General features: G+C 45.0%; 1 protein-coding gene across 5 annotated transcripts in view; it reads right to left on the reverse strand.

Annotated features, from left to right (window-relative positions):
• Positions 1-19,723, reverse strand: part of LOC137620615 (vascular endothelial growth factor receptor 1-like) — a 172,330-nt gene that overhangs the window by 46,288 nt on the left and 106,319 nt on the right. For 4 of the 5 annotated variants that reach the window (XM_068350911.1, XM_068350908.1, XM_068350907.1 and 1 more), the window contains exons 6-7: positions 12,703-12,830; positions 10,295-10,457 (exon numbers count right to left, since the gene is read on the reverse strand). In XM_068350911.1, coding sequence (XP_068207012.1) covers positions 10,295-10,457; positions 12,703-12,830 — 291 coding nt within the window. Of the gene's footprint in view, positions 1-442; positions 579-10,294; positions 10,458-12,702; positions 12,831-19,723 lie in introns of all 5 variants that reach the window. The other variant, XM_068350909.1, reaches the window with a different exon arrangement.

Consider the following 19,723-nt stretch of genomic DNA (forward strand, 5'->3'; position numbering starts at 1 on the left):
TCACAAACTAATAATCCAACATTTAGAAGAGACAAGCAACAGTACGTCCATACTTTTTGAAGCCGAAGACAAGGCTGTTCCAGCTTCACTGAAGGCATTCTCTTAAAGGACAAAAGGTTAATATCCATGTAGGAATGAATAGGAGTTTAGTCTACTTTTTCCACATATACAGTACTGTGCTAGTAATTTCAATTTTCCAACCAGTTTTAGGGAACCATATCATTTTTGTAAACAGTACGTGAAACTCCAAATTATGCAATGAAAATAATCAAATCACAAGATAATCAGATCCTTCTAATTAATTATTTACAGTACTGTACTGTGCTACACTATTGCTGACATACCTTACAATAAAGAAGGAATTATACCAAAATAAGATTCACTTTACACACTGAGATTGTTACATTAAAATAGGGATCAAAGCGAACAATAAGCTACTTACGGTGTACCTGGACGACGATACCAATAGTGTTATCATAACCCTCGGCAATACACATGTAGAAACCACTATCTTGGATGGCAAGGTTGCGAAAGACAAAGCCTATTCTCGGGTCTTGCTGATATTTGGTTTTTGATATCTAGCAGGTGAACAGGGAATGTAAGCCAGTGAAAATTAATTACTGTAATACAAAAAAATAAGCAAAGCAGATCTTGGAAATGCTGTAATGAAATAGAAAAGCTTTTGATAAGCTGCATCTGATGAGGCAGAATGATTGCAAACCAATTAGTATGACAAATTTTTAAGTAATTTTGTATTTTTCCTAACAATACAAAGTTGTAGCTATTCATAGGGATTTGCCGAAAGGATGAGCCATTAGAATTTGGTGAGGGTTAACTACCCATCCCGCTAGTTAGCGGGGGTAGGGGAGGGTAGCTAGGTACCCCTCTCACTCACACACCTGGGACTGTGCTTCACTTTACTTGGAGGTAGGACTTCGAAGGGGGACAGGGTTGGCGGGTAAGGTCTTTATAAACAGCTACAGGTTTATATCTTTAGGAAAAATACAAATTACTTACATATTTGTTATTTTTTCCGTAAGTGGAATACAAACCAACGCTATTTATAGGGGTTGACTCACCCATTAGGAGGGTAGATGTCCCTGTCAACTGAGCTTTATGGCATTACCAGGGGCTTTCCTATTTTATGTAAGTTAGTACAAAAAATAAAGAAACCCTAACACCTTAATAAACCTTGCTAAGCATGGTCTGTGGACTACACAAGCTGTGTTGATATACTTGCAATTTCACTGTCAAGGTATATGTTATTCAGAGTCCATAGGAATTAACAGAGTTAACCAAGAAATTCTCAATACCACCTCGCCAGAGTATGGGGGCGTAACAGTATTGACACTATACAGTACTAGGTTACACAAGGGGGAAATGGTTTACCTGCAGTGGTTGTGGCCAGCTTGTTAAGAAGGACCCAAGATGCTGATTTCCCCAACAGAGGGGAGGATGAAAAGAAAAGATCCAGTCATTCCTTCTCATTCATCCAGACTAAAACTGGATAACCAGTGCCCTCAACCTTCTGCTACTTGTCCATTAAAGAGCTTGAGGTATTAAACCAGCTGTTGTGCAGCCACCACATGACCGATAGAGAATGTATCAAGTCTCCTGTGGGTCACGTCTTGCAGGTAATGGGAATGGGCAGTGAAGGTCACTTTGACACTTCCACACACCCACTTGCAGAACCTGCGTCACAGAGTAGTTTCTTTTGAAGGCCACGGATGTAACCATGTCCCTTACACTGTGCGCTCTGGGTCGACGTGTTGGAGGAGGATGAGGATTCAGAGCATAGTCAATGATCCTTCGAATCCAAGCTGAGATGGTATTCTTGGTGATCTTTCTCTTATTCCTCCCAGTGCTGACAAAGAACAAAGGCACACGGGGACGAGCCGCTGCTGTTCTTTTGAGGTAGAGCCTTAAACTCTTTATTGGGCATAGTAACAGATGATCTGGGTAATCAGTTACAGAGCGGAGACTCGTTATCCGAAAGGAAACAAATCTAGAATCCGATACTCCCGGATTCTGAGTCTTAGGAACAAACTCAGGGACTAAGCTGAAGCTTACCTCTCCCAATCCCCTTGAATGGGCGATGTCATACAAGAGACCATGAAGTTCGCCGACTCGTTTGACTGAGGTCAAGGCGAGTAGGAACACTGTCTTCAATGTAAGGTGGCGATCTGTTGCCTGGCGTAATGGTTCATAGGGAGGCCTCTTTAAAAACCAAAGGACGTAAACCATGTTCCAAGGAGGTGGTCTCACTTATGACTGAGGACAGGTAAGTTTGTAACTCCGTATGCAGAGGGAAAGTTCTAGCGATGAGGAAATGTCCACTCCTTTCAGTTTAAAGACTAGACTCAAGGCTCAGCGATAGCCTTTTACCACCGTAACTGAGAGGGGTATTTCCTCCAGCAAATACACAAGGAACTTCGCTATAGCTGGAATAATGGCATCGAGTGGAGAGATACCCCTTCCACAACACCAGTTATAGAAGATGTTCCACTTTGCCTGGTACACTAAGGTTGACGATCTTCAAAGATATCCAGACATCCTCTTTGCAAATTGTTGCGAAAATCCTCTCTGAGTGAGGAGATGCTGGATAGTCTTCAAGCGTGAAGACAAAGCAAAACTACGGCCTTGTGGTAGATGTTGACATGTGGTTGTCCAAGTAGATCATGCCGTGGAGGAAGTTCTCTGGCAAGCTTCGATAGGAGTTGCAGAAGGTCTGGGAACCATTCAGCGTGATGCCATAGCAGAGTTATGAGGGTCATTGAGAGATTGACTGATGTTTTGGCCTTGTTGAGTACTCTTCTCATCAGACAGAATGGGGGAAAGGCATAAATATCAATGTTGTCCCATCGTTGTTGGAATGCATCTTGCCAGAGAGCCTTGGAATTTGGGACTGGGGAGCAGTACTGTATAGCGGGAGCCTGAAGTTCAGGAATGTTGCAAACAGATCCACAGTTAGAGAATCCCACAAAGTCAGGACTTTGTTGGCTACTGGATGATCCAAAGACCATTCGGAACCCACTATCTGATTTGCTCTGCTCAGGTTGTCAGCGAGCACATTCCTTTTGCCTGTCAGATGGGACAGGGGCTGCAAAAAAGTACCTCCTTGCTTGCAGTGTTGTCGCTCATCACCACCACTGAGTGGCCCACCAGGAACTGATGGAACTTTTGTAGGGCCTGGTAGACGGCCTTCATTTCTAGCAGATTTATGTGAAGGTACTTTTCCAATTCTGACCAAACGCCTGAGGTCCTGTGGTGCAGCACGTGGGCCCCACCCTTCTTTTGATGCATCGGAAAACAGCATCAGGTCTGGGGGAGGGACGAGAAGGTTGTCACCCTTCGGAAGATTCTCGTCTGCCACTCAACACTCAAGGTCCATTCGCTCCTCTGGTTCCATGGGGATCAGAGTGTCCGGGGAATCGAAAGTCTGATTCCAGTTGGATTTTAGACGCCACTGGAAGGATCGTATCCTGAGGCGGCCGTTTGGCACTAGATGGGGCAGAGATGATAGGTGTCCGAGGAGACATAGTCACCTATGGGCTGGGAGCTCTTCTCGTCTGAGAAAAGGTCTCGCAACCTTTCACAGCCTCACTACCCAGTTGTCTGATGGGAAGGCTTTGTGCAGGTTGGTGTCTATGATCATTTCTAGATATACCAAACTTTGAGTGGGAAGCAGGTATGATTTCTCAAGGTTTACCATGATCCCCAGATGTTGGCAAAGCCTCAGAAGTTTGTCTCGGTGCTGAAGAAGGGTTATCAGCAAGTCTGCTAGGATCAGCCAGTCGTCCAGATAACGTAGGAGATGGATGCCGAGCCTGAGAGCCCAAGACGATACGAGGGAGAACACTCTTGTGAAGACCGGGGGTGCTGTGGAAAGACCGAAGCACAGCACCCTGAACTGTATTTCTTGTCGTCCAGTCGTCCCGACTGAATCTCAAATACTTCCTTGATGACGGATGGATTGGGATTTGGAAGTATTCTTCCTTTAGGTCCAGGGTGCATACGAAGTGCTGTGGTCGTACCACTTGTCTGGCCATGTCTGCTGTCTTCACCCTTAACGGAGTCTGTTCAACAAACTTGTTCAGAGCCGAGAGGTCGCTGACTGGTCTCCAGCCTCCAGACGCCTTTTTTACAAGAAAGAATCAAGTGAAGAAGCCTAGCGAGTCATCAAGGACCTCCTGGAGAGCGCCCTTTTCCAACATGGTCTGGATCCCATCGCAAAGGAGCTCTTCGACACTGGAGTCTTGATCCGTGGAGGGTGAGATGAAATGAAAGGGGGGCGATACCCCGAATGAATCAGAGATCGTCCATGGTTCGGCCCCGAGTTGCATCCACCTGTTCCAACAGCGTTGTAGGCATCCCCCCACTGGTGGACAAGCAGGAGGAACGCCTACTCTAGCATTTGCGGCCGCGGCCACTACCTCTAAGTTGTCTCCCTCCAGGGGAGGACTTGGTGCCTTTCCTGTCCTTGGTAGGAGAGGGCTACTTAGACACCTTCTCTTTTGCTACCGATTTGCAAGTCGAAGATTTAGGTTGGCTGGTCTGTGGAGGAGCTGGTGGTCTGTAGGGTCGGGGATGTCAGGGCCCTATGGAGGAGGAAGTCCTGGTGGGACTTTGTTCATCTCTCCTCAGCCTGCTCAACATCTTTAGGCTTAAACAAAGAGTAACAATCCAGAGAGTAATTCCAGAGCCTAGCAATCTTGACATTAGGGACCTGGTGATGGAACGTCTCGGCTACCGAATCCCTGCGCTTCAGGATGGTGTTGGCCCACAAGTTCACCCTTTGATGGTCTACAAACACGATGGTATGGGTACCCAAGAGGAGAAAGGTTTCCATCGCCTTCCTGGTACACTACTTTCTCGGGAGTAATCCTCAGTTCGTACCAGAATCCCTACGGCATGGCGTACTTTGCCACTTCTCTTGGTTTAGGATATCCACGGCCGACAAAGCAACTTGACGACTGGAAAGTCACTCCAGCGAGACTTCTCTTGTCAACTTCTCTAGCGAATGGTGGAGAGGAAGAGTGAAGCGGGGTTCGTCCCTGACTTAATAATATTTCCTATGCTGGACATATGGAGGTTAGAGGAGCTTGGAGGACGAGCCCGATCGGAACGATGCAGAGAATTCAGAGAACTGAGAGGCAACCTTATGCAGGGCACTCTTCAGCCCCTTTGACCAGGGGAAAGCTGCATTGAACTTTGGGGGCTTTTGATTTCCCAAGACACGATCCAGGACCGTGTCTTTGCCCTTGTGAGGAGCCCTCTCCAGGTCTGACTACCCATTGAGGACCCTCATTGCACCCAGAACCTACCAAAAAGTATGCTCTGACTCCCTCTGGTCACCTTCCAATGCAGGACTGGTAGCGAGATCTTCGTCATCCATCACCAAGATATCGTCTCAGGGTGGATCGTGATCAATATCAAAATGGGTGACTGATTCTGATCTCAGAATCCTAGACGAGGATTTTAGCAGTGTCTTGGAGTCCTTCAGTTCCTCCTAGGAGGAAAACAGGTCTCCAACACCGAAGGTCTTGATGGTATGACCTTCTGATGGATGCCCGTAGGGGGAAGGCTGGAAACTTCTACAGGTTTTGGGGTTGTGGCCCTGCCATCTTGTACAGCTCCTTCCGTCGGGGACAGCCGGGGAGAGTCTGACAGACTTTTCTCTGCGAGTACCTCTTGGCTGAGGTGACGAGGAAGCAAGAGGTCGGGGAGGAGAGGAAACGACGAGGTTATCCTCTCTCATAGAAGCCCTGACTAGAGTCAGCTTGACCCTTGCGACGTGATGACGTCTGGAACCCCTCTCTTCCTTTTCAGGGGAGACGAAGCCATGGCTCTTTGCCTTGGGTCTGAAGATCAAGGCAGACTCTTCCAGGAAAACCCTAGGAATCTCCACAGGGCACGAGGGTAGCATACCTGGCACGAAGGCCTGTGTCACCGCCCTGACCAAGGCTCAGAACCACAGTTGCTTGCTGATGGAGATGCTATCCGAAAGTTCCCCTGAAGGGAATAAAGCTGAAGGGTCTCTTCAAAGAGTCTTCATCTCCGAAGAGAAAGATTTCGGAAGCGTCGATTGAAAGGATGTCGAATCCTTCCTCGGGGCCAGTAGCTTCGGGATCTTATATACCTGTGGCTTGCCCTTTTCCTCCTTCCCCAGAGGTCGCATTGTTATGCGTTTGCAGGGAGGGGAATGAGGCGACGGTGAACGATGGTGAGGAATCTTGCCTTTCCTCGATGAGAGAACCAAAGTTCTCGGTGGAGATGACCTAGAAAGGCTCTTACCTTATGCTCCTGCTGCTAGGAGGTAGATGATTGCTGGCGATCAGCGAGTGGCTAATGTTGACTACCCACCTTAGTCTGCAACCCATTGCCCGTTGGGCAACCGACAGCTGCTGACGCATTGGTGAAAACTAGTGCGTTGGCAAGCACTGAAGCGTCGGCAAGCACTGACTTGTTGCCAGACGCTGGTACGTTGCTGATGGGCGTTGGTATGAAGGAGAGCGCTGACGCGTTAGTGAACGCTAACGCATTGGAGATTGATGATGAGATGGCGCTGGGACAATCGTCACCACCCAATGAGAGAGTGGATGATGAACCAATGATCAGCGAGCTGGCGATTGACGAGCCATTAGTAAGTGGTGAGGCAAAAGTTGCCTCGGAAAACGGCGGGGTTGACACGTAGGCGCCCAATGCATTGGTGACTTGGGAGTCGTAAGACGATGCGACGGCAAAAAACGATGGAACGATCGTCGAAAAACGATCGAACGATCGGCGAAAAACGATCGAACGATCGGCGAAAAACGATCGAATGATCGGCAAAAAACGATCGAACGATCGGCGAACAGCGATCCTGGGATCGTCGAGACGGAGAAGCACCAACAGGAGAAGGCGGGCGAGCAGGAATTTGGCAAGCTGGGGATCAGCAGGCAGTTGGTTGGTGAGGAGCAGGAAGATGAGCAGGAGATTGGCATACATGCAATTGATGAGCAGTTGGTCGTTGAGATGCCAAAAGATGAGTTGGCAAGGGGATGTGCCCTTTGGAAGGTTGAACATCCCCAAGAGAGGATCGCGAACGATACCTCAACGGGGAGTCACGAACCAGGGTTAGTTGAAGAACAGGCGAGTCCGTAGAACCAGGCAAAGGTTGGGAACCAGAAGAGGTGGGATGCAAAATCTCCTTCTCCGAGGAGAGCAGCGGTGATGAAGCTGAAGTACCGAAGAGGGTTCGGCGAAGGAGCACCTTTAAGTCAAAGCGGTGGATGAACACGGTGGGGTCTAAGGCCACATTGTCGATGCCCCTCAAGGGCAGGAGGATCAGCAGGCCTTTGAAGATGAGTCTCAATGAGTGGCCTCTCTCATGAACGAGAGAAGGGAACACTCATAGGAGTCATGCCTTGGACTTTGCTCCACCCCCGAAGGATGGTCAGCAGGAGGGGGAGCACAGTCCTTGGCAGCAAAAGCAGAAGAAGCAGGAACAGAGTCTGCTGGCATGGCAGCAGACGAGTCTTCCGACACTACGACAACCAGGCTTAACGGGTCAACATGCGACGCTGACGAACGCTGTAGCTCAGTGCCCCAATGAAGCAGCTGCAGCAGAGCCACCTCAGGGGAGGCCGGGCAAACCCAGGGACGGTCAAACCTGTAAAAAGTCAGAGAAAGATAAGGAGCCCCTCAGGGGGAGAGCCGGGGCTGCTTCGCTAGGGGGAAACGACACCATCGCTCGAGGACCGAGATTGTCCCGGAGTTAAATGGCCTACACTACTGCTTGACAGCTCCTCAGAGGAAACCGTCCAAGCAGGAGCTTCGGAGGAAGGTCAGGAAACGTAAGAAGAAGCCTTGGGTTTGTTCTGCTTCAAAGGAACCTTTGAAGGAGAAGATTCTCGCTTGGCCTTCTTCTTTCACCAACGCCCAAACCTTTCCCACTGGGAGGCAGACCACTCCCCCTGCAGACCGGGCAAAGACAATGAGGATTGGTGTCCTCCGCAGACGTAAAGGTACCACAGGTGCAGCTCTCGGGACCAGGGCAGATTTACATGGCTGGCAGGAAGACGCAGACACACAAACACATCAACAGAAAAAGACAAAAAGCAAAGATTATTGGTGAGGAGGAAGAGCGGCAACAGCCGTTCTCCATTCAAGCCAAAAGCAAAGTGAAGCACAGTTACAGGTGTGCGAGTGAGAGGGGTAGCAGCTAGCTAACTCCCTACCCCTCCCAGCTAACTAGTGGGATGGGTAGTTAACCCTCGCTACATTCTAATGGTTTGTCTTGGAAATACCCCTATAAATAGCGTTGGTTTGTATTCCAGTTACGGAACAATTATAGCTTATCCTCAAGTTGATGTTACAAAATTATTACAAGTACAGTTTGCTGGTATAAACACTGAAAATAAAATTATGGCAAATATCCTCTTCAAATAAGTAATGTATGATAAACTGTTACTTGAAATATCTTCATGTTAACTTCGCTATCTCCAGGAAGTTCATATTCATCATTATGTACTACTGCACACAGACACATTTGCAAAATAAGAGCATAATTTTATGAGATTAATTTTGTAACCAAAAGTATATCTACTGTCTAGTAACCTCAACAGACAGTAATTTCTATGGTCTGTTAGGTAATCCTCAAATTCTTAAAATCTTTCAAGCCAGCATGAAAGCATAAATGGTACTACCGTAGTGAATTTCTGAGGCATAATCTCAGAATAGTTTTCGTGATATGGAATAAATTGAAAAGGTAGCTAAAAGGATATAAATAAGCTACAGTGCATAAATATCAGCAAAGATAAACAAATATATAATGGGATGCAGGTTGCGTTGTCACTTTTGACAAGCTAAAGAGATATATTTGATAAGAAAATTACTACAATACCATTAGAGAAAAGCAAAAATAAGCTATGGTTTTTAATAAGCAAAAAATTGATAAACAAGATCAAGGAATAAGCATGCAAGATACATATAGTGTTTTATTCAGCCTGTGAGTATCTTCAAGGTAGACATAGGCCTATGCGTGCTTGTTTGCTTTTTAATACCCTGAATGAACATACATTCATATTCATGCATTTCAGAAAGAATTAAGTACAATCCATAAAACATTGTGAGTAATAGTAAAGTACTGTGGATTAAAAAGGCCCCTTGAGACTATACACCAACTGGAGATCTTATTTAATTTTGCTAGCTACAGTATTTGTCAGAATGGGTAGAGAAATGCCCATCTTTGACCCATTCAAAAGTATAAATATCTGACCAAATATGGACTCGTCTGTTGTAACAGCTTCTTGGGAAAATTTATCATCGAATAACTATGTAACAGCATAACATTTCAATGTGTAATCCCTGTTGGTTAGAAAACCTTACATCTCTCTCTGAAACCTTGCTGAAAATTTTAGCTTGAAGTGTCCTAAGTTCCTTATTCACAAGACCCCATATTATGTTTTTTTTCTTTAATAAATTAATCAAGGTAACATTCCTATTACAGAATTGTCACTAAAAACTACAGTATAATTCAACATAGTGTTTTCCAATCACGGGATAAACTACCCCAGTGGGGTGATGGATCCATATTCTTTGGGTAATGGATGTTCTGTGTGAGAAGCAGTAGTCAGTCAAAATTGATTTTGATATAAATAAACATAGAAAAGTTTGCCTTTTTTCAGAATCCTTAAATAGCAAATTATATGACCTATGCAGTTCATTAGGTGACTGCGAAAAAACACCCGATATTACCGATAATATATTCAGTGGGGTAATTGATAATTATGAGATTGAACTTTGGGTATTATTTTGAAATGGTTGGGAAACACTGTCATAAACAGTTTTCAGTCATGAACTATGCTCAGCAGACGTTATCTTAAAATGGATCCTCAAAGCAAATGCAAAAATTGTTTGGTTTATCTGTGATCAGGGATATTTGCTAAGGTAAACATTTACTGGGGCAAAGCAAGTTACCAAAACTGTAGTAAAACCTGCCAGGTACAATGAACAATTCAATCTTCATAATATTATTAGGAACCCAGACTGGTTTGAGCTAGGAGTTTCTAGCTTAGCTATCTTCTCTACTTTCAAAAAAACTTTACATTACACTGTACTGTACATACTACACAGCTGTTTACTATGCCATGACAACCCTTTCAACTAAAGTAATTCTACTTCCATTTCTTTTCTGGACAATCTTATGTTGTTGGAGAGGTAAGTCTGGTTACAGAAGCAAGATAGCAAATAGCAGCTAAAGAAAAAGCAGTCGCTGCTGACTCAGTGATTATTTTTCCGTATGAAAACTTACAATTGCCAGGGCGGACATTGACAATAATATTGAGAACGCCAAAATTTGAGTTATCATTATTGTGTGCTCTACACTCGTAGTGTCCAGCGTCTTTTGCTACCAAATTGTTTATGGAATATCCATGCTTAGGGTCAAATACTATGCGCCCGTCACCTCTGGAAACCTTCAGGTAGATTAAAAGAAGGAAAAAGGGTAAGGGTGATGAGTGCACTATCTCAAAATTTGGCCATTTCACAAAGTCATGGCCATTGGATGATTCAGATTATTATTGCAAGCTCCAGCACATTAACTAATCTAACTGGAAAATATCTACTGGTAAATAGGTCATAAGCATTTGAACTACAAAATGCCTCTCAACATTTTCTATAAAGTAATTAAATAGTGTACTGTACAGTACTTATTTTTCACACATATTTGGTGGTTAATACCTGCATAGCTTTCACTTCTGAAACTGATTAATATGGAATTTCTCTTTTCAGACTTTATCTTAGAGTCAGAAACGTTTCTTTATTGTGGTAATTCATAGAGTAAATACTGTAGATTTTTGTACGTATTGTACAGCAATCATTCAAGAAATGGTTACTAGCTCAATTACCATTAATATAAATTAAAGAAAATATTGAAATAGAGACTATGAATGCCAATATGTAAATTTAATTTAAATGGTAGTTTACATAATTTCTAAGAGATTCCTAAACCAAAATACCTTAAATACTATTGTCACTTTTAGCAATTCTTTCATGTTTAAAAATAAGTCCCAAACTAGTCTAGTCAGTGTGTTTTTCAAATGCTGGTCAAAGTTACAGGAAAATCTATTACAGTACTCTACTTATCCATCCTAGAGATTGGAGAGAGAAAAAGTTAAATAATTAGTTTCATTCCCAAAAGAAGCCACAGGTCAGTCCTTACAGATAGAAGTCAGAATGAAGAGAACATGTTTGAATAAGTCATTTAAAATGTCATTCCTAAGACTTGCTACTAAATGCTTTATCAAAAAACATAACACATTGCTTTAGAACTACTGTAGTATTAGTAAGAACTAATTTCCCCAAGACATGCACGATATATCAATTTGTTACAATTTTTCCAACATACATTAAAATACACAAATTTCCGTGTATATTTCATTTTTCTAACATACCTGCACTTCCCCTGTTAGTCATGCAAAGTTGGAATGAGGATGAGGGTAAGAAACTATCTACAAACTTGCGTTACTTACAAAATAAATACTTAGATTAACTACTGCATGACGCAAGAATTCTAACCTGAACACTAATTTGACAGATAAAATCTTAACTCTTTTACAAAGTATCATGAATAGTTCTCCAGCTACTTATGAATATGAATTTGATTACAGTTAATGCACAGCAGACAACAAGACTGAAAACCCAGGATATAAAAAAGTCCTAATACTGTATTGGTACTGCATATGGAAGTCAATAAACTTCATATTCTTTAATGAGAAATCACATCAGCAAACTTTCTCACATCTTTTAGCATGTTTCGACCAAACTTTGCACCCTGTAGCATATATTAGTAGCAAAATGCAAGACACAGTATGTTTAATCTCACAAGATGCCTCTTAAATTGAGTTTTTTTTAATCAAAATTTAAATGCAATATTGACTGCTTTACCACAGTCCGGTGACAAGATGCTACTCGGCGTAAAAAAAAAAATTAGCTTGTGAAGTCTTTAACATCACATAACTCAAATGGATAGAGGTCTACAGTTTTTAGGGTCTAGTAATACTGTATGCATATGGTTGAGTTTATGTTGGTGACTATTTATATTGTTATTTCCTCAAATCTTCACACCTAAAGCATTGATAAATATTCTTATCATTATCATTTAGTAACAAAATCAAACTATCTAATTGTACCAGTATGCATTATAACTAACAATCAATAATTCCTAAAATTACATTGAAAACTAGATATTTTTCACTGCATGACATTACTTTAGCATGAAATCTATACTTCATTATTATCACATATCAGACTTCTTAGAACAGCGCAACCAGAGGACTGTACATTTTTTGGCATCTATTGAATCTTGGTGGCAAACTTTGCACGGTAGCCTACAGTAAGTTGATGGCAAAAATTCTAGTTCATTTATGTTCCCTAGACCCTACCTTTAATATGAGCCATTTCAATAATGTTACCAATACAGAGAGCTTGGTGCAAAGTTTTGCGAGTTAAGATGTTAGCAGATGTCAGAAATCATATTTGTGAACTTTAACTTTAATTTTCAAAGATCAATCCTGCAGTTTACAGTTATAATACTGTATGAAAAGCTACTCCAGATTCTTATTTATAAATCCATTTCTTTCTTTCCCTGGCAATGGGAAGTGACTCAACTACATTTATATTTATTCAATTTACATAAAACAAGCAAAAAGAATATATTACCTCACTGCCATCTTTCCAAAGAGTAATAGAAATGTTAGGCATTGTAGGCCGGCAGTCGAGGACCAGTTTCTCATCTGTATTGACATCTATTGAATTCTCCCAAGAGGAAACAAGACCACTCTCACCATCTGACAGAGACAAATCATAGGTAATAAAACAATAATATAAATTGTAGTCCACTCCTACTGAATATCATTTCTCTTTTTTCACTGTATTACATCCAAGGTAGTTTCATAGTTCTAGTTCTAACAGATAACTGGCCTATTCTGTCTGATCTTAGACCAAGCTCAATTCAAAAAGAATGTTAGTGGTTCACTGCATCAAGAGGTCATTCCTTACTTTTAAATCAGATTTATTTCAAGAGGTTTATAAAAGACAATCATTCTCGCAAGAAAGGGCTGAAAAATACTTTAAAGAAATTCACATGTTATCACTGGTGCCTGGAGGGCTATTCAACACAAAGGTGCAATTGGGTGGAATCATGTAGGTACACTATGAAATAAAAGCTGAAAGAAGTTGGACAGCAAGAATGAAAACTGGAAGTACAAAAAGATTAAAACCTGGGATACTGCAAATACCCTTTGGTAATGCCTGTATTGCACTGAAACCACTAACCACTACATTTCATTAATGATTAAAAACTTGGTAAATTTTCATAAGTAACAAATAACCCAATTTCATAAAATAAAAGGTGTTCCTGCTGTATCTTTAGGTGTTTTGAACAATTTTGGCGTCGATAACGGTCGGAAATCTATTTTTCCAACTGCAAATGGAGACCAGGTTCTAATAGTATAGAAAATAGTTAATTCATTTCTGAAGTCAGTGGAATAGGGATATTTTTAATTAAATTAAATAATTTCCCAAGTCAGTGGAATAGGGATTTTTTAATCAAATTAAATAATTTCCTAAGTTAATGGAATAGGGATTTTTTTGGGCTCAAGCCATGGCGTCCTGATGGAAGGTTCCTTTTTGGTAGCTTCCTTGGGTATAAGACTACTAAGATATTCCCAGAGAATTTAACCACAGGTTATCACAGAATTCTAACTTCTGGAGCGAGTATCTCAAAGGTTTCCCTTTAAGACATCGTAATACAACAGGGGACGCGCATGTCTGAACGCGCCACATAGCTATCTTCACCCCGAACAGAGTTAATGCTTCGGTGTGTAAGGACTGAGAATAGCTGGGAGCCGTTCCACAGCTAATCTCACTCGTGGCTACTACTGATACTCGAGACGTAAACAAACGGACGCCATTGCTCTAATGACGTCACGCCCGTCTTCATCCTTTGTTTAGTAGCTGCCCTACTTAGACGGATTTTCCCTGTGTTAACTTTATCGTTTTGCATCTTCGCTATGTCGTTACCTTCAGCCTCGCCTTCTTCTGGAAAGTTGAGTACAAGGTTCCAGTATTGTTTAATTAAGCTCTGGCCGTAAAGTAAATATTACTTTTCGAAATAATTGCTGTTTTGTGGCAGAGCTGTGCCTCTACCGGACCCGCCATTTTATGGCGTCGTTGTTGTTATGCATGTCTTATTTAGTTAGCCACAACAACGTTTCCGGCATTATATTCTAATCGAATACATTAGTTTATTTAGTCTTCATAGCTAGGAACTTTTATATCGTGTTTAGACGCTTTTTATCGGTCATCGATTGACCTCATACCAGTCGGCTACTATAGCCCCCAGGCCAGGAGCCTACATACAAGTGTTCATGCATGATTTATTAGTGATCCTAGACTAAGTTATGAAGATAGTGGCATTATTATTTTACAATACTTTTGACAGTGATGCAAATGTTTTCGCCTTCAGGGACCATATAGGGGATAGGCTAGTCAGTGACTCTTTCTAGCCTAACCTAATGTTAGGACCCCTATATGCTTCCTTCATCCCCTGCCTTGGCATTCCCTCTATTTAGCCTTGATTCCTTTTCTGAGTAAAGGGATTAATTGTCTAATAGAGTATATATCGCCTCTCTGTCCTCCCTAAAGGAATGAACCCCCTTTAGGGCTGCGTCCGAGAGTGAGGTTAGGCTAGCCTACCTCTATGGCTAGGATAGTCTATGACTTTCCTGCGATAGCGATATGTCTTCTTCCTTTCCTAGTTCAGGACTCTTAGCCCTGTTCTAGGTTAGGTTAGGAAGGTTTCTCTATTCCATGCTGAAACTGTACTCTTGCACCGTTTTAGCTGATCTGCCTGATCTTAGGTTAGGGAGTGTCCTCCCTTTCCTTAGTGGCCGCTCTGGTACAGAAACCCTTCCTGGGAAGACTTCTCTCTTCTCCCTCCCCACCTATCTCTTGTATAGCCTAGCCTATGCTTAGGTTAGTTTATACTCATCTGTCCCCTGTCCTACAACTCCTCCTTAGGGTGGAAGAGTAGGGCTACCCGAGCTTCCTTGTGCAGTCCGCTCTGGTACATATACCTTCATAGTGTCCTATAAGGTTAGTTACTAGTATAGTTCTGCTTATGGGAGTCTCCCCCCCCCTCTTTGGGTGTTCCCTAGCCCTCCCTTGGGCTACCTTGCTCCCGGTCCCTAGTGACCCTTGCTCATGGATGTTAGAGCCTGCCTCTATCATGGGTACACCCCCTCAGGGAGGGGGAGGGATGTCTGGAATCCTGATGGTACTTCCTACATCCCTTCCCCCCTCCCCCCTGTCTCTCTCCCTATCCGGGTGCCGGTCTCTTGCCGCCTCTACTGTCGGCAATACCTGCCTCCTACTTGGTGACTCTCCCTAACCTTGCCGCCAGCCCCCCGTGTACCGAGGGACTGCCGGCTGCCGCCGGCTACTACCGACGGCTCTCCTACTCCTATCTAGTCGTCCGCTTGCCGGTCGATCGCCGGAGTGCCGGCATATACTGCCGGCAACCCGATACAGCCTTTACCATCCTTATCCCAGTCACCAACCTGGCATCCTCCGACTGCCGGAGCCGCCGCTCCCTGCCGGCGTGCCGCCGTTGTGCCGGCGGCCGCCATCCTGGTATTTAACTGACTTTTGAAAATTGTCTGTCCTAATGCCAGAATCTATGCTGGAGCGAGCTCCGGCATGCCGGCGGCTTGCCGGATGCCCCGGAGGCGTCAAGAATACTTGCACCCCCTTACTGTAGCTATCATAAGACTATGATAGCCCTATATCGCAAACAGATAAGCTGCTTCTGCTATTAAGATCAGTACCTAGTACTGCTCTATTAGTGATCATGCTGTCTCTTTGCATTCTTCTAATTCCAGCATGCTATGTGCATCTTAGCACGGCTGGTTGCCAGAAGCAGTTACCTTTTAAATGAGGCCTTCTGGCCCTTAACTGGGAACCGAATGAATTCGATCCCAATCTTGTCCTTGGTTTTTTCCATGGAATTCCAAATTACTTGGAATTCTAGGAAACTATATCCAGTGCCCTCGGTCATTTGGATTATCCAGGGACCAAGCTTATGGTAACCAGCCGGGCGAGATGCATGGAGCATGTTCTCCTTTACTATTTTCATTCTCTATGCATCACACCTTCTTTAAGTTAAAATTAATGATTAATATTAACTTAGTTTAAGAGCCATTCTTATGACTCCCCCATACTCATTTTCTCTTTCTTCCACAGGAGGAGCAGATGAAGTGTGATTTCGCCTTCTGCGCTGTGATACGCCCGCAGTTTTACGGGCATACGGCTTGCAGGACTCACGCCCCTTGTGCAGACAAGAAAGGGGATTTGAAGTTTTGGAATCCACTGGATTGTACGGTCTGCCAGGCCCACCTAGTTGAGGCCTTCCATAACCCTCCTTCAGCGGAGGTTAGAGACATTTCTCGTGAAAAGCTGCGCAAGTGGGTGCGTGGCTTCCAGAAAAATGCTACCGGACCGTACCTGGCCACCGAAGAACTGAGGTCACTATTGTTCCCTAAGGCCTCCCCTGACTCAGTGGTACCCAAAGATGTGATCCCCACTGTCCAAATTACGGTGGAACCTGATGTGGTCATGGCTCAGTCCATGCACGAGTGTCGTTTAGATTCCGAGGATGATGAACAGATTTCAGACGTCTCGGAAGACACGGAGAAGACGCTTATGGCTCAAGGAGCCGAAGAGGACAAAGACAAGGTGGAGTACACCGAGTCGGAGCTAGAAGCTGCTCCCTCGTCCATCCCCCCTCCTACTCCTACACCGACGGAAATGTCCATTCCGTCTACCTCCTCGACTCCGGATCCTTCTTCTTCTACTCAAGAACTGATCCGGCTGATTAGAGCCGTCATGGACGACAGGCTGAAGGAGAACCAGGAGTCCATCAGGTCGATGATTGGATCCAGAGAGCCGAAGAAGATTTCGGTCAAGGATCTCCCCGCTTGCTCTCATGCCAACCCATGGAGGTATGCAGAGCATATGGTTATTGCGACCGGCAGGATCTTTGTCAGTGATAAGATCGGCACGGTCCCTTTGGAAGATGTGGAGTTCTTCCCAAGCTTTGAGGCCTACCCGGACTGTTACGTCCGGCTTCGTTCCGAACCTGCCTCGAAGGAAGAGACCGAACCTAAAGAAGAGATAGTGTTCGATCTCACAAAGGCCCAGGCTATGCTAGCCTCCGCATTTAAGAGTAGAGGCTTTACCTGCTCTAAGCTTCCGGCTTTGAGCAGGAAGCACCCTACGTACGTTGCACCTGACACTGCGGTTCTTCCATTCTTGGAAAAGGCCTTAGCTGCATGCCTTAAAGCGGCGGAAGAAGGGAAACCCTGCCCTGCACTGGAGGAGTGCAGACCCTTCTCCATCGTGACCCCCCCTGACGCTCGACACTGGAAAGATGTTCAGCATACTTTCGTCGTGGGAAGGCTCGATCCTGACGTCGCCGGACGTCAGTTTAATGAAGACCTCCCTAAGCTCAACGATCACCTCCTTCGCCGGGAACAAGACACGAAGGAGAGGCTTGCGGCATCTCTTTCTCATCAAGTCCAACTGGAAGTTATGGCCTGTGACACTAGAGTACCAGATCACTACATGGTACTCTCCAAATCCCACTTACTGACGGTAATGAAGGACTTGTACCACTTCATAAAGGCTCGAAGAGCCTGTCGTGAATTCGTGTTTGCCGGTGCCACCGTGAAACACGAACCCCGGAGGCTGATTTCCTCCAACATCTGGGGAAAGCACCTGTTTCCTTCTGACCTTGTGAAGGAAATAACTGACAGAGCCGCCACGGAGAATAGGAACCTTCTCCACAAGTGGGGCATGTCCAGGAAAAGGAAACCCTCTCAGGACGATGGACCTCAGCCTAAGAGGAAACCTCAGAAGTCAAAACCCCAGCAACGTCAGCAAAGACGTCAGTTTCCGGGACCCGCTACCTCCCAAGTGGTTGCCCAACCACAACAGACCTTTCAATTGGTCCCCCAACCGGTGTTGTCACAGTCACCGGTCTTCACCCCTGCCTTTGAGCAACCATCAACTACCTTTCATGCCAAAGGTAGAGGCTCGTTCAGGGGTGCAAGCAGAGACGCATCTCGCCATCCCTCCAGAGGTAGAGGAGGAAAGGGAGCTAGCGGCCGAGGCAACAAGTCCTCGGGACACCAGAAGCAATGAAGTGCTTCCGGTGGGAGGAAGACTCCGCCAATTCCAGGATCGTTGGACCTTCGATCCCTGGGCACACAGCATCATCAAGAACGGTCTAGGCTGGAGTTGGACGCAACCACCCCCAATCTTCCAGCAGTTCTTCCAGCAATCAACCCCCCTTCTGGAAGAATATGTTCTAGACCTCTTGAACAAGAAGGTGATAAGGAAGGTAAAGTCCACCAGGTTCCAAGGGAGACTGTTTTGTATTCCCAAGAAGGACTCAGACAAACTCAGAGTCATTCTGGACTTATCCCCCCTCAACAAGTTCATAGAGAACAACAAATTCAAGATGCTGACGCTTCAACAAATAAGGACCCTTCTGCCTCAAGGTTCCTACACGGTCTCTATAGACCTGGCGGATGCCTACTGGCACATTCCAATGAACCATCACGCTTCCTCCTACCTAGGATTTCGACTCCAAAGGAAAAGCTACGCCTTCCGGGCCATGCCCTTCGGCCTCAATGTGGCCCCTCGGATCTTCACAAAACTGGCGGATGCCATAGTACAACAGCTCCGCCTAAGAAACGTCCAGGTGATGGCCTACCTCGACGACTGGCTAGTCTGGGCTCCATCGCCCGAAGAGTGTGCAAAGTCTTGCAACGAAGTTACCCAGTACCTAGAACACCTGGGATTCAAGATCAACGAGAAAAAATCTCGCCTCTCTCCAGCTCAGAAGTTTCAGTGGTTGGGAATCCACTGGAATCTTCAGTCACACCGCCTTTCCATCCCCCAGAAGAAAAGGAAGGAAATAGCAGGGTCTGTCAAGCGACTACTGAAATCCAAACGCATTTCAAGACGACAGCAGGAACGAGTTCTAGGCTCTCTACAATTCGCCTCAGTGACAAACCCAGTGCTTCGTGCACAGCTAAAGGATGCCGCGGGAGTCTGGAGACGCTCGGCATCCATCGCTCGAAGAGACCTCAAGAGACGGCTTCCAAACAGACTACAACGCCTCCTAAAGCCGTGGTCGGAAGAAAAGGCCCTGAAAAGGTCCATTCCTCTCCAACACCCTCCTCCATCACTCAACATCCACACGGATGCCTCACTGGAAGGTTGGGGAGGTCACTCCCACCAGAAACAGGTTCAAGGTACCTGGTCTCCACTATTCAAGACGTTCCACATAAACATCTTGGAGGCCATGGCGGTCCTTCTAACTCTGAAGAAGTTATCCCCGCCGCCCTCGATCCACATCCGTCTAACCCTAGACAACTCGGTGGTAGTTCGTTGTCTCAATCGCCAAGGCTCAAGATCGCCCCAGATAAATCAGGTGCTTCTCCCAATCTTCCGTCTGGCGGAGAAGAAGAAGTGGCACCTGTCTGCAGTTCACCTACAAGGATTCCGCAATGTGACAGCGGATGCTCTATCTCGGACAAACCCGATAGAGTCGGAATGGTCTCTAGACGCAAGATCGTTCTCCTTCATCTCTCACCAAGTCCCAGAACTTCAGATA

The sequence above is a fragment of the Palaemon carinicauda genome, chromosome 27 (genome assembly GCF_036898095.1).
Source record: "Palaemon carinicauda isolate YSFRI2023 chromosome 27, ASM3689809v2, whole genome shotgun sequence".
NCBI lineage: Eukaryota > Metazoa > Arthropoda > Malacostraca > Decapoda > Palaemonidae > Palaemon > Palaemon carinicauda.